General features: G+C 53.6%; 1 protein-coding gene across 1 annotated transcript in view; it reads right to left on the minus strand.

Annotated features, from left to right (window-relative positions):
* Positions 1-394: 394 nt before the first annotated feature.
* Positions 395-24989, minus strand: part of FBN3 (fibrillin 3) — a 112349-nt gene continuing 87754 nt past the window's right edge. Inside the window, exons 26-64 of the mRNA XM_075723822.1 lie at positions 24242-24367; positions 23781-23906; positions 23279-23401; positions 22856-22981; positions 22588-22713; positions 22013-22135; positions 21127-21249; positions 20626-20751; positions 20068-20190; positions 19518-19640; positions 18730-18891; positions 18151-18219; positions 17721-17846; positions 17285-17410; positions 16632-16781; positions 15956-16027; positions 14758-14883; positions 14154-14279; positions 13508-13633; positions 13161-13277; positions 12183-12311; positions 11421-11540; positions 10351-10476; positions 10112-10264; positions 9603-9668; positions 9200-9325; positions 8845-8964; positions 8258-8380; positions 7832-7963; positions 7093-7218; positions 6647-6853; positions 6257-6382; positions 4956-5078; positions 4123-4239; positions 3731-3859; positions 2987-3106; positions 2287-2518; positions 1564-1732; positions 395-769 (exon numbers count right to left, since the gene is read on the minus strand). Of these exons, the coding sequence (XP_075579937.1) occupies positions 395-769; positions 1564-1732; positions 2287-2518; positions 2987-3106; positions 3731-3859; positions 4123-4239; positions 4956-5078; positions 6257-6382; positions 6647-6853; positions 7093-7218; positions 7832-7963; positions 8258-8380; positions 8845-8964; positions 9200-9325; positions 9603-9668; positions 10112-10264; positions 10351-10476; positions 11421-11540; positions 12183-12311; positions 13161-13277; positions 13508-13633; positions 14154-14279; positions 14758-14883; positions 15956-16027; positions 16632-16781; positions 17285-17410; positions 17721-17846; positions 18151-18219; positions 18730-18891; positions 19518-19640; positions 20068-20190; positions 20626-20751; positions 21127-21249; positions 22013-22135; positions 22588-22713; positions 22856-22981; positions 23279-23401; positions 23781-23906; positions 24242-24367 (5264 nt within the window). The remainder of the gene's footprint in view (positions 770-1563; positions 1733-2286; positions 2519-2986; positions 3107-3730; positions 3860-4122; positions 4240-4955; positions 5079-6256; positions 6383-6646; positions 6854-7092; positions 7219-7831; positions 7964-8257; positions 8381-8844; positions 8965-9199; positions 9326-9602; positions 9669-10111; positions 10265-10350; positions 10477-11420; positions 11541-12182; positions 12312-13160; positions 13278-13507; positions 13634-14153; positions 14280-14757; positions 14884-15955; positions 16028-16631; positions 16782-17284; positions 17411-17720; positions 17847-18150; positions 18220-18729; positions 18892-19517; positions 19641-20067; positions 20191-20625; positions 20752-21126; positions 21250-22012; positions 22136-22587; positions 22714-22855; positions 22982-23278; positions 23402-23780; positions 23907-24241; positions 24368-24989) is intronic.

Below are 24989 nucleotides of genomic sequence, written 5' to 3' on the forward strand. Positions count from 1 at the left end.
TTCCTGGGCTGTGGGGTGATGTATGGCCTGTGACCATGAAGGACAGGCAGCTTCCCCATGGTACCGCCCTTGCCAGCTCGGGCTAACAGTATCTTGGTTAAAGACAGGAGCTGAGCGGAGGGAGGGAGTCCCTGCTAAGGTTTAAACCTTTGGCAAAGCTTTCATGAGCTGGTTTGCGGTGTGGCTTGGTTTTGACTCAAGCACCCCATGAAGCAGAGTATCCCTGCATGGCCAAGGTGAGTGCTGAGCCCAGAGGGACATTTCCCATCAGTTGTACAGTGCAGTGGGGGAGGTGGTGGCAGGGGGTGCAGCAAGAGAAGAGGCAGTTGTTTCCAGGTGTGGATGGCAAGGCGAAGGACTGTACTGTCAGTTGGGTGGGCGGATCTCATGGATGTTAGTAGAGTTGGAGCTGGAGCTTCATCCTCAGTGCTTGGCCCAGCTCCCCTGCTAAGTAGTTGAGGTGGTTCTTGGCCTCTAGTTTCTGCAGTTCCCTCTTGCGGTACAGGGGCACGCTCACAATTTCCAGCAGGTAGGTGCCAGGCACTATTTTCTTGCGGCTGAGGTGCAGGTAGCTAAGCCCCTCTTTCTGGTGGATGCGGAAGTAACCATCCTCATTCCCGTGGGAGATGAGGTACCGCACACGGTTCTCCAGGGGCTCCACAGCTGGCAGGAGCTCCAGGATGTGCTCCTTGTGAGCCAGGTCAGAGAGGTTCAGCATCATGGACAGAGGAGCATCCACATCCATGCTGGCCAAGTTCACAGTGTGATCCTTCGAAAGGAACCAGGCATGTTACTACAGATACCAAGAAAAGCTCATGGCCAGGTGAAGGGAGGACTTGATTTAGAGGAGTTCTGCCCCATGGGCCACCCCAAAGCTCAGTGAGAAGTGGCTACAACTTCTATGGTCCTTGCTTTCCTTCAAGTGTTTCTTGGTACCGTGTTTGTGTCTCTCAGACTGAACCAGCCAGTACACAGCCCTCATCTTCAGGGAAAGAACCAATAAATTCAGGGGCATTTTCCTCCCAAGGCCTGAAGGGCCCATAGTGACGTCCCAGTCCAATCTGTCCTGTCCAGGCCTGTGAACTTCTTGGGGGAGCCTTAGACAGAGGCCAGAACTTCCCTCCAAGGAAGAACCTGAATTTATAGTGACAGGTCCAGTCTGGAGTCAGACAGTAAGTGCTGACAGTCCTCTATGGCCCTATGGGAACTGCTCCCCCATCAGCTTCCCTTGCAGGGAAATGTGTGCTTTGTTTCTTGGTTGCACGTATCTCCAGACATTTGTTGCCAAACACCACAAATGTGTGTCACTTAAGATTGTCCTGACCTCGTCTAATGTATTGTGAAAGACCTTCTATTTCTGCAGGACTTCTGGACTCAGTGGCATCCACAAACACCCAAGCACCCAGCATGGGCAGGTACAGAGTGAGCTGCTATCTCTGTCTGGACCGAGGCAGCCCCACAGGAATGGGCCACACTGCATGGGATCCACTCCAGGCAGCTATCCCCCAAATGACCCAGCTCTTGCCTTGCTCTACCCCATCCAGGATGCCATGGATTTCTTACCTGGTGCTTCTCAGTGCCATTGACACTGCGTCGCTGCCGACCCCTCTTGGGGTAGCCATTTATCTTGCACTCATAGCAGGTTTCAGGGGAGAGCAGGTTGTCTTCATCCTCTTCTTGGGGGGCAGGAAGGTAGGAACCTTTCCCAAAACCCAAGCCAGAAATACAGTGTCTGGTGGCAGAAGACCAGAGACACCCATCTCAGATTCATGCTTCAAGAAGGAAGCCTTACCATTGCCCTCACAGGTTCTCCATGTGGCACCCCGGAACACATGGAGGATCATGCCTGGGTATAGGACATGGCTTGTGCAGAATGGCTTGTACACAGGACATGCCTGAGACATGTTTAGATGTGGCCAGTAGGTTTAACCTGTCTGCACCCTGGACTAGATGGATCCGCAAAGCATCTGCTACAGTGCTAGTGGCTGCACTAACCATTGGGTTAGTGAAATGGAAGAGGAGATGCACATTAGCATCCTCACATCACATCCTCATCACATGAGGATCCTGTGATGAGTGAGGAACAGTCTGGCATGGAGAAGCTGAGGACTCATGTGGGAATGGGAGCTCACTGGCTCCTGGGGCTCCTTCAAATTGTATTGGTGGCAGAGAGCACAAGTGTGGTGATGGAGCATGCCTGGGAGCACCACGCACACTTGGCAGCCTGCGATATCCCCCAAGAAAGTACAGGTGCCTGTGTGGACTACCTGCTGGCTGCTCTCTTACCCTTGTCCTGCTCGGAAGTAACCTCCAGGACAGCCGCAGAGATAGCCTCCATCTGTGTTGGAGCAGCCATAACTGCAGGGGCTGCCGCCTGCTGAGCATTCATCCACATCCTGGCACCCACCAAAGGCTTGGTCAAAATCGAAGCCAGACGGGCAGACACACTTGAAACTTCCCAGAGTGTTGTAGCAGGAGGCAGAGCCACAGGCAGTGGGGCTGGAACACTCATTTTCATCTGCACCCAAAGACAGCAGAACTAGTCATAAACTTAGTGGAAGGGAGCTCCTGTGCTCCCCACCCCACATGGCCAAGGAAATCTGCTCATGGCCATTGCTGAGCTGGCAGCAGGCTCCCTTCTCCTGTCTACCCTGTGAGACCTCATCCCATGCAGGTCCCTGAGGGACTGCCTTGATTTTTTTATCCTCCTGCAATGCAGGGAGCTGCTGGCATCAGGAGCACTGGGAGCTCATCATTCTGCAGAGAGGCTTCCTGATGGTCCCTGGAGCAGTGCAGGTCAGGGCAGGGACACAGGCATGACTGTCTCTAGGGCAGGATACGAAGCTCAGTGTTGGGTTTGCAGAGATGAACCCAGAATCCAGTGTCAGAGATGGCCAGGGGTGGCTGGAGAGGTACTCGGGGCTTAGCCTCCCTCTATCCCCCATCCCACAGCTGCATGATACAAGAGCCCCCATCCCACACTCACCCACACACTGATTCCACTGGTAGTGCTGCACGTAACCCTGTGGACAGCCGCAGCGGTAGCCTCCGAGCACATTCTGGCAGCCATGCTGGCACCGATGGTTTCCATCACACTCGTCCACATCTGCAGCAATGTAACACAGATGGTGGTGAGACAACTCCTCCCTGTCCTGTGGGCAGCACTGGGTGCAAAAGGGACCATGTGCACATGGTACATGCCTGGGAGCCAGCATCCTTGAGGGTGTTCATGTGGGTGGGCGGTTCTTCTGACTAATTATGTCTCTGCAGCTTGGACTTGAATAATGCCCTCAGGCCCAAGGTCCACATACATCCCCTTGCAAGCCCCTGCTTGGATGTTTTTTGATTTAAGGTCTGCCCTGGACTGTTAACCAGATCTGCTTCAGGCTCCCTGTACTGAACATAGGCCTTTCTTCCACATAGCACATGGTGGGTTTTGGCTGGCATGAGATCTCCCTGATGAGATACAGGACCATTCCTTCCCCACCTTTGGCTGCTATGGTTGCAGCACCAAGACCTTCACCTACTTGTCCAAGAGCCAGTGTTTCTCCAGGCAGGTCAGGCACTGACCTCTCCTTTGCACCGGGGCTTCCTGTGTGGGCTTCTGGTGCCCCACAGTAAGTAGTAGTCCCTTCTTGTCTGGTCTGAGCTGCCTTAGAGACTGTGCGTGAACTAGGAACTCTTCCACATAGAACATGTGTCTGTCAAAGCCCCAGAGACACAGACTCACCTTCGCAGTTGACACCAGAGCTGTCCAGGGAGAATCCTTTCTGACACTCACAGTTGTAGCTGCCTGGCGTGTTCAGACACTGTCCTTTGGCTCCACACAGAGAGGGCTGAGCTGTGCACTCATTATTGTCTGCAAAACACCAACGGCTGCTTGTCAGTCCATCCCCAACCATGTGGCTGTGTGCAGCTTTGCAGACAGCTACCTTGCATCATGGAGCTTAGCCCAGTCTCAGTAGCAGACAGACAACTCAGATCCACAACCCCAGCCCGACTGGAGAGGGCCAGTGCTCTAGAGCCAGAGCTGGGGGGCTGGAAAGACCCTCCAGGGCTTAAACCTAACCCATGGGGACCTTGCTGGTGCTGTAGAGCAAAGCAGCAAATGCTTCTACTCACCAATGCACGATGAGTGGTGCTGAGTGAAGCCTGGGGGGCATTTACAGTTGAATCCTCCGATAATGTTCACACAGAGGAACTGGCAGTTGTGCTGCTTGGTGGAACATTCATCCAAGTCTAAAGCAACAAGCACAAGAACACGTGTCTCAGTTTATCTTACTGAGATATCTTATGTTTGTGTTCTGAGTCTGTGACACCCACATGTACACGGTGATACACAGCGGTCCTGGGCAGACCAGGACCTGTCATGGACCAGCCTCAGGAACAGCACGCACAAAATTCTTACATGAGAATCACAAGTCCAGGGAGCCTCTTCCCACCTCTGCTGCTGATCATACACAGACACATTTGGAAGACACAGAGATTCTTCTCTGCCTCTCCTGTAATCCACAAATCCCAGACTCTCCCAGACTCTGAGGCCACCTTCCTTGCAGCTTGATACATCAGCACTGTGAGAGGTGGGCAAAACCCCAGCCTGGCAGCTGCCAGCACTAAGAGGAGCCCTGATAGTGTCCAGCCCACTTGTAGGAGACATGCTGGTTCAAAGCTCCTGGAGCTCAGGACAGCTTGGGATATGCTGTGCAGTCTGTAGGAAAGGGCAAAGAATATTTTTTTTTTTTCCTGATGCGACAGGTCTAGAGTGTCTGTAGAGGGATGAAACCCTGATGCATCAGCCCACGAAGGTCCAGCATGGCACCTTTTTCCATGTCTAGCCTTGTCCTGTGGCTGAACAGAAAGACTTGACTGTTCTGGCACATGTTAATCAGCTCTTGCCATTCCCCCTGCTGCCAGAGATGAGGCAGTGTCTCTGCTGCCTTCTCCTGGGTGAATACCTTTGCAGATCTTCCCATCTTCTTGCAGAATGTACCCTCTGGGGCAGGAGCACTGGTAGCTGCCTTCTGTGTTCTTGCAGATGAAGTTACATGGCTTAGGGGACTGGTTACACTCATCCAAATCTAGACTCGAGAGACAAGACACATCAGCATTCGCAGGTTGTGCTGCTGGACTGGGTCCCCACCACCCTTGGACCATGCAGTCTACCAAGGGGCTCCTGAATACAAGACGATCCCAGCTTTCATGGCCACAAATAACTAAGTGGTCAGATGGCCTCGGATCCTGGCACTCCCTGCCCCAGATAAATGCATCTTTCCCACTCTCCAGGAAGCAGGTGAGCAGAGACAGGGGCTTTGAGGGAGCACCCTGGTTTGAGACAGCGCAACAAATCTAGAAGATCTCCTGCAGGAAAAGAGCTGAATCACCTCCCTGCTCAGATATGGGCTGTCGTGTGACCTGGTGGATCTGAGTGACATCTTTCCCAGCCCCTTCCTAGCTGAAGAGGTGGGTAGATGCTGCTCTTGAGTACTGGGAACATCAGGGATGGGGCCAGCCCTGTACTTCTGGAGCTTTGTCACCTCTGCCCAGCAGGGAGTAGCAGCCATGGCTCTGACAAAGCCCATAACTTTTGAGCCAGGCTTGAGGGCACAAAGCTGGAGAAAGTGCAAGAATGTTTAGAGAGGAATCCTGTCCTGGTGCTCAAAGTCATGTCTGCTCTACTCCTAGGCACAGAGCTTGGTTTCTGGGAGCCAAGGCCTCTTTTCCACTCCATGTCTAGGGGACACAGCTGCTGGCATGGTCCTGAACACCATCTCAATATTGGAAGTATGGCACATCCTCAACTCCTTCAGTACTTCCCCAGATGCCTGCAGCTGTGATTCCAGGGGTGCCTTTTATGTCAGCATCTGGACTCCCAGCGTGGCACTCAGGCTGGCTAGAACCAGCTGCCCTGCCAACAAAAGGTTTGGCTGCTCACAGACTTTCATCTCTGGATCACACTCCCTGCCAGTCCCTGTGACCACTGGGGTCAGAGGTGGAAGACAAGGAGCCTCGCTTTTAAGGAGTTAAACAACATGGAGTGATGACTTTGATGTATAGAGGACCATGCAATAGGGCAAAGTGTCCACAGCCCTGCTGCGGACATGCTATGTCCATGCTACGCAGGACAGCATGGATAGAGGTGAGGGCAGGTCCCAGGTGGGGGTTACAGGACCCTCTCTTTGCATGCTGAAAAGTAGGGACGGAAGCCTGCCAAGGCCAAGGACTGTCCAGAGACATGGGTCTCCTTCTCCCAACTCACCCACACAGGCTGTGCCTGTGATATCCGCAGTGTAGCCCAGCCTGCAGTGGCAGCGGAAGGAGCCAATGCTGTTGATGCACTGTCCATTCTTGCAGAGGTTGGGCAGTACCTTGCACTCGTCGATGTCTGCAGGAGGAAGGAAAGGACTTGTTAGTGTCAATTCTGCCTCTGTCCCCATGCTCCTGTGCCAGCACTGTGCCAGGGCAACTCAGACTCTCCCTGGGAGCCAGAGACTACATTCAGGGAGTTACAAGATAATGTCACAGAGGCTTCTTGTCTGCTCCAGGCACTGTGTAGGTCTGTCCCAGCCAGTTCCCAGGGGAATTCTGCCTGTACCCACATCTCTGCTTTCTCCCCTCCACATTGAAGGTGATCTGGGCCCCAGCTTACCTCTCCCATCAGTGGAGTACCCTGGCCCATGAGGACACATTTTCTTGTACTGGGTGGTTCCAGGAAGGGGGCAGAGTTCACACTGGGGGCCCCAGCTGCGCCCACTGTTACAGCAGCACTCAGATTTGGTGACCAGGTTGCGGTTGGTGGAGGACATCTGGCACATGGTTTGCAGTACTTCAGTGAAGCAGAATCCCTGGCGAGTGTCTGGACAGAGAGAGTGGGGATACAAGGTGAGGATCTGAGTCAGTGTCAGCACTGGGGATAACCAAGCAGCCTGTCCAGCCTGTGCCAGTTCCAGCATGGAGGATAGTGTGGTTTGGATAATGCTAACAGTAAAGGTGATGCCCCAACAACCTTTCTGCTCAGAAGCCCTGAAAAACCTGAAAAGCATCATCTGCTATTAAAGAGAGGCTGCTCAAGACCCACCAGGACTTGGTAATTACCAATGCACTCTGTGCCAGAGGGGCTGACTTCAAAACCTTCATTGCAGTCACAGCGGTAACTTCCCACTGTGTTGATGCAGCGGCCATTGGGGCAGATTCCAGGCTTGGTGCGACACTCATTCTCATCTAGGAAGGAAGGAACCACAAAGAGCTGCAGTGAGGCATAGGACAAATTTCAGCTTTCTATGAGTCCCCATACTACCACTCAGTTTGAAATGCCCTCACATAGTCCTTGAGGACTACTTCCACATCCTTAGGCAGCTGAGAAACACATCCAGCTGCCCTGGATGTCTCCCAAAGCAGGGTGGCTGAGTATCCAGCTTCCCTTGTTTGCACATTCTCCACCTGCAAGTGGCCAAGATGCTGGGCTAGGAGTGTAGATGGGCTCGCTCTGCATTCCCGCTGTGCCTAATACTATGCAGGTCTGGGCTGTTCAGTACTGGCCCTTCCAGAAGCAGCTCAGCCCAAAGAAGCTTGAAACAGCCATGGAAAGACTCAACAGAAAGGACACATGGCATAATGCTGTGTCATCCTGTGCTGGAACTGTGTAGACCCATGGGTCCAGAGATGAACAGAAGTTCTTGTGTGTGTAGGCATCTAGTAGGAAGTTCTGACACATGGGAAACCCTGGGGAGGAGCTGTTTGACAGAATGACATAAAATAAAGCTACATGGACAATGCCTAGAAAAGGATGGTCTCCAGCCCCACTGGGAACCCCTCCCAGCCTAGTCCTTGGTACCTGTGCAGCCCTCTCCATCGGGCCTGCGTTGCATTCCTGGTGGGCAGATGCACATGAAGGTGCCAATGAGATTCTTGCACAGCATCCCTCGAGACTCACAGTCATGCAGTCCCTCTGCACACTCATCCAGATCTGCAACAGAGAACCTCATGAGTCCACATTCAACCTGCCAGGACTGCAGCACTGTGGGGGCAACTCGGAAGCAAGTGCTCACACCTGCACTGCTCTGCCAATCCCTACTGCCTTGGTCCAGGCTGGCTGGCAAACAGCATAGACACTAAGGTAGGTGAGAGTGAGCACAAGCCTCTGGGATGCCAGCTCAGAAGTCCTGCCTTCTCACTGTACAACACCAGTTGTACACACAACTGGTTAAGTGCAGGGGGCTGGTGTGGGGGCTCCCCTGATGGGTGCAGAAGGGGATTTTACCTCTGCACATTCTTCTGTCTTCTCGGAGGGCGTATCCAGATGGGCAGGTGCACTCATAGGAGCCAAAGGTGTTGATGCAGCGGAAGGCACAGAGCAGGGGATTCAGTGCGCATTCATTGATATCTGGGGCACAGGAGAGAGGAGAGAGCTTGACTCTGTGCTCTCAGCAGAGTCAGCTGGGCAGTAACGGTGGTGGACCTCCCCAGGACAGACCCTCCCCCTCCCCATGCATTCATCTCATGAGAACTTTGTTCCACCAAGGCTTCTTGTTATGGTCTTCAGTTGCAGAGGGACAGACACCTGTTATCTCAGCAGCTTTGATGGGGATAGGGTCCTGGCTCCTCAGGGAGGCAGCTCCTCCATTTAGGCAGGTCACCAGACCTCTTCCTGGGCTGCAGCCTCCGAGGAAGCTGAAGGGGACCAGTGCTGATGTACACACTCATGTGGAGATGAGCCCCATACAGCTTTTCTGCACTGTCCATTGGAGCCTGACATGACTGCTGCTCACCCAGGCAGTGACCCAGTGGGGTCAGACACATGGCCCAGTATGCAAAGGGGGTGAAGGGATTGCCCCACAGCAGCATTACCTTCGCATGTCATCATGGGACCGGGCTCGAAGCCTTCATCACAGGAACACTCGAAGCCTCCCACCACGTTGGTGCAGGTGCCGTTCCCACATGGGTTGCCGATGGAGCACTCATCAGTATCTGGAGGAAGCCGGGACCATGTTAGGTGGATAAGTTAGATAGGAAAGGTGCAGGCTGGTCTCTTCTTGCAGCCAGAGCATTCAAACAAGCCCAGCAAAGCCAGGAGCCAGGGGTAAAAAGCAAAGGGGCAGGGAAGAGGCAAGTTCCTTCCCTAAACACACACACATGCTCATAGCCTCTGACATAAGGACGATAAAAGCAAAAGGGAGCAAGTGCTCCCCATGCAGACCCTTACCCACGCAGTTGACTCCTGTGTAGTCCAGGTTGTACCCGAAGGGGCACTCGCAGCGGAATGACCCATCAGTGTTAATGCAGGCCCCATTTATGCAGACACCCAGGTTCTCTGAGCATTCATTAACATCTAGAAGGGAAACCAAGGCAATGAAATCTCATGTGAGCACGTAGCCAGAAACATATCCCTGTCCCCTCAGGGCTTACCCTGCAATTCCAGATACTTCCTCTCCAGAGCTGGGGGCTTAACCTTTGGTGAGCAGTCAGAGACCATGAGGGCACCCAGTCCTATGTCCCTCCCCTCCTGCCACTGAGATTCAACCCTACTCTCCAGATAGCCTAAGTTTGGTTGCTTCTAGGTAATCCCCCCCACAAAACAAATTTCTTATCCCTAGATCAGAGCTTACCTTCTCGGGTGTCACCTGGACCTGGGATGGCTCCATGGCCATATGGACACAGCTCCTGGAAGGCAACTGGAAGAAAGCAGAAAAGTGAGATACGCTTACAAGTGCTTCTACTCACAGAAGCTGAAATGTGCTTTGGAGGCTTCTAGAGCATGACTGAGAGCTTGACAGCTCACAAAACCCCGTCTGGCTGGAAAAGGACATCACCTGTGCTTGCCTTGGATCTGGAGGCACTGAGATGCTTTTGCCTTATCTAAAGCCCTGCAGAGAACTGAGAGCAGATCTGAAGCAGAAATAAGCCCGACTGTGGTTGCTGGAGACCCAAGGAATACTGCAGTCCAGTAAGGGCTACTAGGTTTCAAGGCAGTACTCTCCAGACGGAGGAGTCCACTTTGCTGGATGGCTTGCATTACTGGCTGTCTTGCCTGACCTGCACACCTTCCCCACGCTCTACGCATGTTGGAGACACGTGCAGCCGTCTCTCCCATGGAGCTAGGTCCCAGCACACCTACCGTTTCCTTCCTGAGGGCACAGCTCACAGGGGTCTCCCCAGCCTTCTCCTGGCATCTTGCTGCAGCAACACCGAGCCTTGGTGGTGTTGAAGGCCTTGGGGACAGAGCACTTTCCGTTGTCAAAGCGAGTGAAGCAGAAGCTCTGGCGAGTATCTGTAGGAGGATGGGGAAATGCACAGGTCATTGCAGACATCCAGGATGGTTATACTCCCCTCCCCACCATGATGAGCTGCACTCACCAAAGCACCGTCGGCCGTTATCAGACAACACAAAGCCTGGAGGGCAGACACACTGGAAGCTGCCAGGGGTATTGGTGCATGTCCCGAAAAGGCAGATGTTGGGCTCCTCTTCACACTCGTTGATATCTGGGAGGACCAGGGACATACTACTTACAGAGCAGCCAAAGGTCACTCCTGTTCTCACTGCATTAAAACCAGCTGAAGCTGTGATGCCTGGGGAGCTCTGATGCCCGCAGGACATCACCCCGGCCCTAACCCTTAAGCTGCTGTCCTGGTTTCAGCTGGGATAGAGTTAATTTTCTTCCTAGTAGCTTGCATAGTTCTGTGTTTTGGATTTAGGATGAGAAGAATGTTGATAACACCCTGATGGTTTAGTTGTTGCTCAGTACTGCTTATGCCAGTCAAGGACTTTCAGCTTCCCATGCTCTGTCAGGTGCACAAGAAACCGGGAGGGGGCACAGCCAGAATAGTTGATCCAAGCTGACCAAAGGGCCATTCCATACCATCTGTTGTCATGCTCAGTATAGAAACTGGGGGGGTTGGCCAGGGAGCAGCGATCGCTGCTTGGGAACTGGCTGGGTATCAATCGGCGGGTGGTGAGCAATTGCATTGTGCATCACTTGCTTTGTATATTATTATTACTATTTTTATTATATTGTTATTATTGCTACTACTATTTTACTTTATTTTATTTCAATTATTAAACTGTTCTTATCTCAACCCAGGAGTGTTTCTCACTCTTACTCTTCCGATTCTCTGCCACAACCCACCGGGGCAGGGGGAGTGAGTGAGCGGCTGCGTGGTGCTGAGCTGCTGGCTGGGGTTAAACCACAACACCCACCCTCAGGGAAAATGGCACAATGAAGAGGCCAGGGCACAGCAAAACCACCGAGCCTCCTCCGTCATGGGAGCAGGCCTTGCCTTGCTCTGTGTCCAATGGCTTTCAAGAAGATATTTGGGTGTGGAGATACATGCCCCAGCCCACTCAGGAAGAACATGGTTGTTCTGGGAATAGTCCAAGGTGACCACATGCTGTGCTGGAAATTGAGGAGGCAGAGAGCCAACATTACCAATGCAGTTGTCGTTCTGCACCTCGTACCCAGGGGGGCAGATACAGCGGAAGGAGCCCTCCAGGTTCTGGCAGGTGCCCGGGGAGCAGGTCCCAGGCAGGCTCACACACTCGTTGATGTCTGCAGAGGAGGGAAAATAGCCAGTGATAGTGTCTGTGCTCAGCTCGGAGGACTTGGGTGCAGGGTACCTTGCTGTACCCAGGCCCTACCTGCAGCTGCACCCTGCTTTGCCCAAAAGATGCAAGGAAAGCAGATAAGACATTTTCCAGGATGCTCTACCTTGTGTACCCTGGGAACATGGACTCAGCCCTGCAGGACCTGGTGCTGCAGGAGGCAGAGTGTTGGACACAAGCAACCAGAGTACAATATGCCTGTTTGCCCCCACAGCCCCTGCCTGCAGGATAGTGCCCAAGGCATCCCTGGTACATCTCTGCATGCTTTAGGGGCATGGGCAGGACATTTCTCCTCACTGCCTGCAGGTCTCAGGACATGGAAAGGGACTGGCTTGACTGTTCCCTGCATTGCTGGAAGGGAGATGTAGGCATAGTGGGGCCCAGTCCAGCTCTCCATGGGCAGTCAAATGAGCAGGCTTTGGCTCCAGAGGACTTGGGGGCCTTGTGAGCAGTTCTGGAGAGTCCACCGCTCAGTTGCCTCTGATGGGACCAGCCTGGGGACCGCATCTCGTAGCACTGCACAGTGCCAGCCACGCCAACATACAGCTCAACCCATTGAGAAGGGCCAGCCCACTGTCCGGACACTCACCTACACAGTTCTTCCCATCAGGGGTCCGGTCATACCCCTCTTGGCACAGGCACTGGAAGGAACCGATGCTGTTGATGCACTGGCCGTTTCGACACACCTGCCCCACCAGGGATGAACACTCATCAATGTCTGTGGGAGGGAAATGATAAGCACAACGGGAAGAGATATGCACAGCATGTGAGTGTCAGTGTGCCACCTTAACCAGCCCTACACCTCTGACACATACAATTACCCCTGCAGGGGTGACCACATTGCCAGGTGACGCCCAGAGCTGACCCCCTGTATGCCAGTGTGTGACACCCCATGCCCCACAGCCATTTCCACGTTGACCCCAGTCAGCTATCCATGTGGTCAGGTGTGCTGGTTTTGACTGGAATAGCGTTATTTTTTTTCCTAGTAGCTAGTATGGGGCTATGTTTTGGATTTGTGCTGAAAACACTGTTGATAATACAGGGATGTTTTAGTTACTGCTGAGCAGTGCTTACACAGAGTCAAGGCCTTTTCTGCTCCTCACCCCACCCCACCCCACCAGTGAGCAGGCTGGAGGTGCACAAGGAGTTGGGAGGGGACACAGCCGGGACAGCTGACCCCAACTGACCAAAGGGATATTCCACACCTTACGACGTCATGCTCAGCATATAAAGCTGGGGGGAGAAGAAGGAAAGGGGGAACGTTCAGAGTGATGGCATTTTGTCTTCTCAAGTAACCGTTATGTGTGATGGAGCCCTGCTTTCCTGGAGATGGCTGAACACCTGCCTGCTGATGGGAAGCAGTGAATGAATTCCTTGTTTTGCTTTGCTTGCGTGCATGGCTTTTGCTTTACCTATCAAACTGTCTTTACCTCAACCCACAAGTTTTCTCACTTTTACCCTTCCAATTCTCTCCTCCATCCCACTGGGGGGGAGTGGGCGAGCAGCTGTGTGGGGCTTAGTTGCTGGCTGGGGTTAAACCATGACATCAGGACTTCATGCAACTCACCCATGCAGTCGTTATTGTGTGTTAGCTCAAAGCCAGGGAAGCAGAGGCAATTGTAGGAGCCAACTGTGTTCTTGCAGGTCCCATTTCCACAGGGCTGTCGGTCACACTCATCAATATCTGCAGAGAGAAGGTCACAGCTGATTCAGGGGCTGAGCGAGCTGAGAACCACCCTCTTAGGTGTGCAGACAAGGTCCAGGCAGCTGCACAATGCCCCTGTGACTTGCAGGGACAGCCTGGGATCAAGAGGACCCTTGGCTGTCCTTGGCACAACCCAGCATGTGCTGGAGGGAGCTCACATCCATGCTGATATCCGATTCACACGGCAGGGCTGTGGCAGTCACACTGACCCATGCACATGGTCTGCTCCCCCGTGGCCTTGAAGCCGTTGTGGCAGATGCAGACGTAGCTGCCTTCGGTGTCAACACAGTCCCCGTGGCTGCAGACATTGGGGATCTCCTGGCATTCGTTGCGACCTAAAACAAAGCAGAGTGGGAACTAGTGAGCAGAAGGGATGACCAAATAGGAGAAGCCAAGACACTGGCCTTCTGCAGACTCCTGCCTGCTGGTGGGAAGCTGTGTCTGTGAGCAGCAGCACAGCAGAACGGGGTCTTGGTTTTCTGAGAGGTGGCTTCACAGAGAACAAGATTTATGCACTGCCATCTCTAAAAAAAATAAATTTAATTGGAGAAAATGGCCTGAGCTGCCAGACTAAAGCTGCACTTCACAGTGACCTTTTCTCATCCCTCAGGAGCCCACAGTCCCTGGGAACTGTTCCAAAAGTACAAGTATGCCATAATCACAGAACAGCCGGGTCATAGTCCCCAGGCTTGACAAAAGATCAGGAACCCATGCATGGGACTGCCATGTCCTTCATCCTGTCCTTCCTTGGGTCCACACACGGTGGTCTGCAAAACTTTCTGAAGAGCCTAGGCAGGGGTGTCAGCGCCTCGCACACGTGTCTCTGGAATAGGTAGCAAAGAGCTCCCATCTTACCCACGCAGGCTCCGCTAGGCGACAGCTTGTATCCAGTTGAGCATTCGCACCTGTAACTGCCCGGGATGTTGATGCAGTCGGCATTGCGCTGGCAGAGGTTCTCCCCACTGCTGCATTCATCAATGTCTGTTGGAGGAGAGCAATGCAAACTTTGACTGTGCAGAGTGCCAAGTGCTCACCAGGCACCATCATCCTGGTAGGGCTGGAATGGCTCAGTGGACTCAACGGAATTTTAATGCTTGGTTTGCTCCAACCAAGGTCAATTTTCAACCTTTTCCTATTGCTTTGCAATAAAAAAAAAAGAATTTTAGTTACAACTCAAAACTTTGAAACACTCACATTTGCAAACTTTTTGTAAAAAAAAAACCCAAAAACAGAGGAGGGGAAAATCAGACAGGAACATAAATGAAAATCAGCAATTTTTGTCCCACCGTTGTTGCAGAAAATGAAGAAGTTCAAGAAGGCTGAGAACATGTAGACTCTGTTCATGTCTGCTGACAGCCCTCACCCTGGTGCCCCATGAGGTGGGGAGACGCTAGTGCCACGCTGAGAACCCCCACCCTCCTGGGTGCCCTTGGCAGTGTTGCCCTGGATGACCCATTACCTTCGCAGATGAGCAGGATGTTGTTGTAGCTGAATCCAATGGGACACTCACACCTGAAGCTGCCAATTTGGTTGATGCAGACACCGTTCGTGCAGATAGCTGGGATCTCACTGCACTCATCAATATCTGCACACAGACAATATCTCTCAGCATCCCAGGAAGGCAGCAGGGAGGAAAACATCCCCCATAGCTGGGAGACTGCTTCTCTTGTTCGTTCTAAAATGACGACTAGCAGGAAAAGGCCACTAGACAAACAGTGGAGCAACTCTTGGAGGATTGGTACTGGATCCTGCAGATCATGCCAGGCTAGGGCTGCGCTGCAGAGATCTGGATACACAACAGAGCCACACAAGACTCCAAGTCATAGGAACCACAGGATTGCTGGCAGAGCCTGCACAGCACATGTTGGGAAGGATCCTACCCAGGACATCCACCTTTTTTTCCCTGAGTGTGTCTCTGCAGTAACATGGACACTTGCTCAGGCTCTGGGACCAGGCTGCAAATGGGAAGTCCAGGGGGTCACTGAAATACTGAGATGGCTCCAGGGTCCTTGACTCTGTCGCTTGCCCAGCACAATCCACCACCAGCCCTGCCAGCCCTGCACTGATACCCTCTGTTGCACTTTCTTCCTGGGAGCAGAAGATGAACTCGACTCCCTCCTCTTCAGTTCCCTGGCTGGCACTGCCAAAGCCAGGTGAAGCAACGATTAACTAATGTGTTTGTCTCAGACTACCAGCAAGTCCACCTTTCAAGACTGCAAAACATCTGTAGACAGCCCACAAATCTTTCAACAGCTCCTCTGGCTTTCCATCCAGCAAAACACAAACCTGAGACCTTGGCTCTCAGCGGTGCCCTGCTGCCGTAGGGCCAGTGCTGCTGGCAGTGTGAGCACCAGGGCTATCACAGGTCTGGATCTACCTGGTCACTGGCCACTCTCTATGGTCACTAGCCACCTGTCTCTCCAGGTGGGACAGAAACCAAGGCACAATTGCAAATGTGCAGAGGTCTGAGCAGCCCAGCCCCGCAGGACATAGGCTTGAAAGCTTGGCCAGCTGCTTGCAGCCACCTCTTGTCTCTCCTCTGCTCAGGGCTTAATTTGCTAAGTGAGGGGAAGGGAACAAGCTCATAAGTACTGTGGGAAGAAAGCAGAGGGGCAGAGAGCAGACCTGGCTCCACAGGGCACGGGGGCTCTACTCACCAATCGGCTTTCCTGTGTGGATGTCGATGATAAAGCCAGGGGCCTGATTCCCACACAGGATCTGGTACTCAGCTGGAAGGGGAACACCAAGGTCATGGCCATGCCTGGCAGGCAGAGTGGGAGGCAGCGAGGGGCAACAGGGACATGGGCCAACTATGGCTGCAGTGAGTGGAGAGGGGGTCTGACAGGCAGGAGGGGATCTGCACGGTGCTTGGCCAGGAGTCGCAGGGGCTGGCACATGGGCAACCCCAAGAGCATGTATGGCACCAGGCAAAGGGCTTATACATACATGCACTGCAGGGCACATACACACTCAATAAAAGGCATGCACGCACATGGCATCTGTGTGCCTCGCATGCAGGTAGAGTCACTCCTCCACACAGTGCCCGGCCAGCAACGCTACACCCATGCCCAGCCTGCCCACGCAGCCCAGACCCACTGCCTGCGCATGCAGCCCACACATCTCCTCTCTGCAGATACTGTCCCAGTCCCCTGAATCCTTCTAGTGCAATGCACGTCCCCACAACGCTTACCCACAGGCGCTGCCTGCCAGACATGATGCTCTCCCTTCTCCCCCTCTGTTTTGTTAGTGCCTGTGGCTCAAAGTGCACAGGATTGCTGGAAAAGCAAGGGGGCAGCCACAGTATCAAGATGCCCTTCAGGAAGGTTGACTTACGGCTGGCTGGTGTGGGGCAGGGCTCGCATGGCTTGTTCCAGGCCTTGCCAATGTTGTAGGAGCAGCAGCACATCTTCTTGGTCATGTTGAAGGAGAGCTCGTTCTCACACGTGTCATTGTAGTTGCGATAGCACACGCTCTTCCTCATGTCTGCAAAGGCAGCCCAGACAGCATCTCGTGCCAGCTCCAGGAACGGGTGCTGCCAGCCCCAGGGCACTCATTGCTGGGGATATGCCACCCTGTGCTGTCCTGGTGCTCAGGGACTGCAGGTGACACACAGGGGAGCCCAGCAAAGTGGCTGCAGTGATGGGCTGAAGCCCTGCTCCAGTGAGAGCATTGGGTCCTGCCCCATAACAGGCAGCAGCAAGGCTCTGCTGGGTCTCTCACTGCCCCATGCCAGCCGCTCTCCCTATAACTGCCAGCAGAGCGAGCGTCAGCTTGTCTGGCATGGGCATTGTGCGTGGTGTAGGGGCAGGGATGCGGTGAGGCACTGGTGAACTCGGGCGTCTCGAGTCCCAGCCCCTGCTCCCAGCACTTCTGCTTTGTCCGCTCAGCCATATTGCCCACACCATGCTGCCCACAGCAAAAACCAGGGGTCACGCACAGACAGGGTACTGCCAGACCCCTTCCCACAGATTTAGACCATGCCGTACCCATGCAGTTATTTCCTCCATTGACTTGCATGTACTCAGGGGGGCACACGCAGGTGTAGTTGCCGAGGGTGTTGTAGCAGGTCCCAGGGCCGCAGATCCCAATGTGAGCAGAGCACTCATCAATATCTGCCAAATAAAGGAGATTGGAGGTCAAAGCACTGGGCACAGGTAGAGAAGGGCCTGACATGGGGCTGGGGGTAGGCTTGGCACAAGGTATGGATGGGCCTGGCACAAGGACCAGGCTGGCCCGGCACTGAGAAAAGGAACAGGGTCTGTGATGAGGATGGGAAGCCTGGAAGAGAAAGGGGAAGGGATTCTGCTAACCACTCCTAGGGCAGCCCAGATACACGCACAACTCTGTTGCACACACACGCACACACGTGTGTGCCATACATGCCAGGCACATAGACAAGCTCAGGCACCACGGTGCAGCTACCTTCACAGATGCGTGTGTCCTCATTGAGGTAGTAGCCAAGGGGGCATTCACACTGGAAACTGCCAAAAGTGTTCACACAGTTGCCGCCTTGGCAGAGGCCCGGCAGCTCCTGGCACTCGTCGATATCTGAGGAGGGAAAGCAGCCGGGAGGTGTTCACTGCCTGCCAGAGCAGCCAAGGCAATGCCTTCATCCCAGGATCCCCAGCGGGTTCATCCCACCACCTCCAGCCCCTGCTGGTGCCCAAGCAGCTCAGCCAGGTGGCCGGAGCCCGTCCAAGGAGAGCACACACTTGCTGTTTATCATTCGGTGGTCAGGGGCTTGGCGGGCACCCAGCCAGCCCAGTGCCATGGCAGACAGCACCCATATGGGGCTGGGCTCCCCCAGCACCCAAGCCCCTGGTGAGGGGGCATGGGGGCTGGGTTGGCTTACCTTCCAGGATGACAGTGATGGGGTTGGGCCGGAAACCTTCTCCTCCAGGGCACAAGGTCTTGTACTCGGCTGTGGAAAAAGTCAGTCAGGGGGATCCTGAGCTGAGCGGGCTCCCATGAAACAGGAGGGTTAGGGAGAACCAGGAGAAACCCAGGATAAATAGGCCATGAGGATGGTGACAGTGGTCCAGATGGAGCAGCCTGACTCCCATCGCATGCCAAACCAACTTAGCCGCCCTGTCTCTGCCTGCCCACCCTTGAACAGGGTTATTCCATGTCCACTGCCCTCCCCCAGCCCACTGGATCCCAACCTGGATCCCCCAGGCACAACCAGCCTGGTCTCCCCCACCCCACTTCACCTCCCCCCTGCCCTGGTCCACCTGTCTAGCCCTGCACTGACACAACAGGGTTGCCTTCTCCCTCAGCTTCCCTTGCTCCATCGTCATGATAGCATATCCTGGACCCAGGACTCCCCACCTGAGTTGAGAAGCCACAGGGAAGAGGCCCCATCTCTCTTCTCTGCTCTACGCTGCCCATCTGGCCCATGGTCAAGTTCACCCCAGACATTTTCCCAACTCACTTGTGTTGGCTGGAGGACAAAGCTCGCAGGGGTTGCCCCATGCACGACCCAGCGAGCAGCAGCAGGATGCCCGAGTGACCCCAACTCCAATTTCTGCACTGCAGGAGATCCCCCCATCTCCTCGATCCTGGGTGTCCAGGAAGCAGTTCCCAACACGGGTATCTGCACAAAGACAGTAGCAGGTGAGCAAAGCCTCTCCAGTAAAGACTTGTGTGCACAGGAGGAATAAATGGCACTATTGCCTCAAGAAGCAGGGAGAGGGATAAAGCGCCAGTCCTGTCCCAGACGTCCACACTGTCAGCTACCTATGTTGTAGTAAACCACATCCAGAATGTCCTTGCAGGTCATGACTTTGGGAAGCCTTGAAGAACAAAGTGTGTCCAGCTTGTCCAGTAAAAGCCACACACTATATCATACAGAGGCCGTAGCATGGTGGCCTGTCTTCAGTACAGCTAGGGAGCATGACCCAAATAGTGCTATCAGTAACCCAGGGCCTTTCAAGAAACAAACACTTAAGAATAGCTCCAGAGCTGCCCAGGAATAACATTGCTTCAACCAGGAGAGCACCCACACTGGTGACACAAGGTGGGTGACGCTTAACAGGAGGTAGGTACTCTTCTGCGGCTGCACGGTTAAGCCCGTCATGGACAGCCAGGTATTTGACAGGGCAGATAGTGGTCAGCCACCCCAGTGTCTGGTAGTGGCCAGTTCCAGCTATATGGGACCAGCAAGAAGGACCACCACAGTCCTGGATGGAAGGTGTGCCCTCCGCACAGGGCCCCACTCACCCACACAGCCCACACCAGTGGGATTCAGCTCAAAGTCCTGTGGACAGTTGCACAAGTAGCTGCCAGGGGTGTTAACACACAGGCCGTTGATACAGTTCACAGGGTCTGCACATTCATTGATGTCTGAAAAGATGTAAAAATTAAGACTGAAAAGAAAGATGATGACTGCTACAGAAACCACAGCCCCAGCCCTAAGCTCTGCACTGTGCGTTCAGGGTGTATCCCCACAACCATGGTGCTTCTAAGGCTCTTCATGTGAGGCAACATGCCTTCTAGACACAGCCCTTGCCTTGTGCTACCTCACACCACCCTGCCCAGAGTCAGAAGAAAGGAACAGAGCCACACCGAGCTTTCCCTCCTACCCACTGAAGGCCCACCTTCCAGCAGCATTGAGGCTTTGCCAAGAGCAAAGACACATCACCACATCACCCAGGGATGCTTAGTTGGCTTTAGGCTGCTACTGCCACTCCCTGTCATGGTTGGGGCAAGCTCATACCAGGAGATCACAGAGCAGTAATCCTCATCCAACAGCCCCATGAAAGTCCTATACCTGTGCAGTTGCCTCCACTCCTGTCCAGTTCATAGCCATCATCACAGGCGCAGCGGAACATCCCAGGCAGGTTCTGGCAGGTCCCAAAGACACAGATATTCTGGAAGGTGCATTCATCAATGTCTGCAAAACAGGGAGAGCTGGATACTCAGGATCTGGCAGAGTGAGGGCCAGGACAGGCCTCTCCTGCCCCCATCTGAAAGCAGAGCCACAGCTCAGCTGTGGGTAACCCATCTCAGGATGGTTCTAATGCCATGGGATACCATCTCCTGGGTGAGCAGGACCAGGCATGCTGTGTGTATGCCCTCTCCCCTCACCCCTGTTTTGCTGATTGTCCACATCTTGCATGGATCCTTGGCTTAGCCCAGCCTCTCTGAAGGCTGGGGACCAACTCCTGTAAGTGCAAGAGCTGGCACCTCAGGATCTTTGCACCACCAGGTGATGGTGGGTCTTGCTTAGTAATAGATCAGGCGGTGACAGTGCAGTGGAGAGACCAAGGCCAGAAAGGAGGTGGACACTGGATCTCCTGGAGCAGCAGTCAAAATTCTGGGCACTTACCCTGGCAGGCCTTGCTGTCCTCTGTGGGATTGAAGCCCATCTCACACTCACAGCGGTAACCCCCAGGTGCATTAAGACACTGTCCATTCTCACACAGGTTCACATTGTCCGCACACTCGTCCACATCTAGAGAGAGTCAAGCATGAGACTGACATGGTGTCCACCCGAAGATGGGACCTTCCCTCATCTTGCTCAGAAAATTCCCACAAGCTTGTTCCCACCCCTCTTCTGGGAGGCTGCGAGGAGAGGGCTGCAATACTTCTCATTGCCTTGATCCTCCCCAAACACCTGCTGAGAAGAAGGTGGATCTCTGCTGAAGGTATTTGAGCATGCTGTGGTGCAGGGCAGGTGGCAGTAGCTTTTGGGGGACATGTGGCTCGAGGAACCCCAGACACAGGCAGCCAGGTGTTAAGCCAGGCTGGTGGTTAGAGGTGGTGACTCCGTGTCCCAGCAGGATGCCCAAACCACGTTCCTGCTGCCAATTGAGTCTATGGGCCTCACCTGAGCAGGAGAATCCATCCCCGTTGAAGCCTTCTCGGCAGGCACAGCGGTAGGAGCCTGGTGTGTTGACGCAGTTGGCATTCAGGTTGCACTTGTGCTCTTCAGTTGCACACTCGTCCAGATCTGGGCAGGGAGAACACCCTTGTCAGTGTTTTGCCTCTGGCCTTTCCTCTAAGCCTGACCAGCTTGTGTAGGGCCCAGGGGGGCATGCAAATGGCCTAGGATACTGCAGCCTCCAGGCACTTGGAACACTCATGAGGCTCCAACATGTCTCTGTGAGCCTCTACGGCCATACATAAGACACTCCCCTGGCAGTGCTGACACAGGTAATAGGGCAGTGAGACACTTTCACACACACATACCCACATTCCCAGTACCTCCCCAGTTCAGACGCAGGTATCCATACACATACCCTTACATCCCTTCATACACACCACACAGTAAGTCCCTGCACTCATATACACACACCATACACATACCAACACATCCCCACACACTTCCCACACCTGTGTAGCCCTGCATACATACCACACCATGCCCCAACACATCACCACATAGCCACATTGCCAATCTGACAATGACATTCATCCACACTCATCTCAACACCATGCCCACACACCACACATCCCACAAATACATGCCCTCGCTCCCACATTCATGGCTTCACAGACATGGTTGCAGAGCCTCACAGTGCAGCACCCATATGCCCACACCTACAGTCCCTCTCTGTCACAAACCCACATCTCTCCACACTTCCATAAATCCTCATGCAGGGCTCCTGGGGCTCAAAAGCATTTTAAGTGCAGGTGTCAGCTCAGCCCAGCCTTCACCGGTGCCCACAGAGCACCTGGACACACGAACCTCCTCTCCTGGCATGAGAACTCACCGTTGCACTTCAGCCCATCTCCAAGCCAGCCTGTGCGACACTTGCATTTGAAGCTCCCGGGCACGTTGATGCAGGAGGCATGCATGTCACAGTTGTGAGCCCCAATCTCACATTCATCAATGTCTGTAGGAAGGAAGAACATCAGAGCTGACACAGCTTAGCTCCTCCAGGAGAGGAGGGGGCAGCCGGGTACAATCCTGCTAACATGTCTGGGTACCAATGGTTCCTGGGAGTCTGAACCCCAGGGGATGGGAACAAGGTGCTTTAGGGAACAGGCTGCCTGGAGTCGTACCCTTGAGCTGAAGAGCTGATCTGTGCTCACCCCTGGAAGATGAAGACAAAAGGAAGGGCAGGTCCCTGGCTTGGCTATAAACTAGGAAAGTGTCGATTCCTGCCTGCAGCCTGCCTTTCTGGCAATCTCTGCCTGCCCAGGAGGGGCTCCCAGCCCACTACCACATCCCTAGGTGTCCACAGCATCCCCCAGTATAGGGATGGTGTTCTCTCCATGGCAGCTGCAGGAGGTGTTTGTGAGGGCTCCCACCAGCACCCCTAGCTGGAGTCTGGGCAGTTCCCACCTGTGCAGCCTGTGGTTCCTTTCTTGACGAAGTAGCCCAGCTGGCAGTGACAGATGAAGGAGCCCTTCGTGTTTTCACACTCGCCATGCAGGCAGATGTTAGGGTTGAGATCACATTCATTCACATCTGCAGGAGAAAAAGGACTTGCTTGGAACACCTCAAGAACCATGACCTGACTCTGGGGCATCCCTCTGTATCCCCTCCTCCCTCCGACAGCAGCCTTGTGATGCAGTGCTGGCACGCGCCCAGGGCACAGCCTTGTCCTCACCAATACAGGTCTTCATGTCCAGGGATGCCATGAAGCCATCGAAGCAGAGGCACCGGTACTCCCCAGGGATATTAGTGCACTGCCCACCATCACAGATGTCTGGATTATCCTCACATTCATCAATATCTAGAGAGAGGAGACCATTGCCAAAGTAAAGATGTTAGAGCCAGTGGGAGCAGGAGGGGGCAAGAGGGAGTCACAGGAGGGGCTTTGCTCCAAATCATGTAGTTACAGGACTCTGGAGCCTGTAACGAGGGGCCGGATGTTGCAGTGCAAAGCTAAAACATCTGTCCAGGAAAATCACCTCTCTGGAAGTGACTTAAAAATGAGACCCCCTCACCCTGAAGCCAACACTGTGGCTGACTGGCAATGGATGCAGAGGTCCCTAGGGCAGCACCTGTGAGAGCCAAGCTGACTGCTCACCTGCACATGATCTCTTGTCTGGCATCAATGCGTAGCCTTCACTGCAGCTGCATTCATAGCTGCCCTCTGAGTTGGAGCAGTGTGTGTCACAGCCGCCGTTGGTTATGGTGCACTCATCAATGTCTGGGGGAGAAGGAAGAAGTCACGTAGCTGCTTCGGTCATGGGCTGGGATACATGCCTTGCAGCAGAGCTGCTCAGACACAGTGCCAGTAACAGAGCCAAGGTGGGAGAGGTGCTGAAGAGGAAACAAAGCTCCCCCAGCCAGAAGAAAGCACCTCTTGCCTTCTCTGCCAACCAATTGCAGCTCACAGCAGTTTCACAGCTGATGACAGCCCCTTACCAGTAGTGCCAATCTGGCTGTAGCTCAACCAGGAGGTTCCCCCCCAGTCCTTGCCTTACCCTCAGACACCCCACTGAGCATTATAAGAGGTATGAGGCCAAGAGGGTTCTGGATGCGTACTGGGGTCTCAGCACGGCTATTTGGCAAAAGGGAGTACTCACCGACACAGCCCTGCCTGTCCAGTGTGGCCTGGAAGCCTGAATCACAGGCGCACTGGTAGGTACCAATGACGTTGACACAGCGTCCGTTGCGACACAGGTTGTCACTAAGAGAGCATTCGTTGATATCTGTGGTGGGAAGAACAGTTTGAGCAGCCAGCCACGTTGATGCCACGTTTAGCATCGCTTGGTACCCGTCCCCAGGTACCCCCCACCTACTCCTGTCTCCAAACTGAATTTGTTATTGTCCCATTGGTCAGTCTTCAGTGAACAGCAGGTAGAACAACAGAGATCATAAATGCAATGAAACCCTGGGAGTGACCTTGGTCCCTCCTGGATGAGTGTGTTCTACCCACATATGGGATTCAAAGGAGAGATTTATGTTCCCAGCATGAGATCCAAGTCTCCCTGTATCATTACTCTTGAACAGGCTCTGGTCATAACATAGCTTTCCATCATCTCACCAATGCAAGTGTTCCCTTCAGAAGTCAGCTCATGTCCAGGGGGGCAGATGCATTCAAAGCTGCCATCTGTGTTCATGCAGATCCCACCTCGGCACAGCAGTGGGTCCCGCTCACACTCATTGATATCTGCAGAGAATGACACGAAATGTGGTGGATTGTCCCCTTCAGCTGGGTTTTCCAGATAATGGGGTGGTGCTGGTGCCATGCACCACAGTCCCATCACCAAAGATGTATCCCCAAACAGAGGGACATCACAAAATTAACAGGGCAGTGAACCCAGGGCTTGGGTGAGTCCAGTGGGCTTATGGTTGAAGTATGCATTTTGGAAAATCACAGCTCTTGCCTTGACCTCAAGTAGAACATAAAATGTAACATCAGGAGGAAAGAAGTTATTAGCTTTGTGCAGATTAGCCAGCAGGGACTAGAAGGATAGTTCCTAGCTCACATCCCACCTATCTTAGTACATTCTGACAAGTCCCATCAGCAGAGGAAGAGTTCCTCTGAAAACATGTAGGTTGTTTGATAGAAGACTAACAGACAGGCTTGCTTGGTAACAGCCTTCAGAGTAGTTCCAGCATCACACATAGGGCTGGGAAATAGTCTGTACATTTCTGAAAAAAATCACACATGGACAAAGGGATTGAATTTACCAGGAACTGGAGAAATTCCTGAAATAGATTAAACTGCTGAGAGAGAGATGTGATTCAGCCAAAGATGAAACCAGGCTGCTGGCATTAAAAATGAAAAG

The sequence above is a fragment of the Pelecanus crispus genome, chromosome 20 (genome assembly GCF_030463565.1).
Source record: "Pelecanus crispus isolate bPelCri1 chromosome 20, bPelCri1.pri, whole genome shotgun sequence".
In the NCBI taxonomy this organism is placed as follows: Eukaryota; Metazoa; Chordata; class Aves; order Pelecaniformes; family Pelecanidae; genus Pelecanus; species Pelecanus crispus.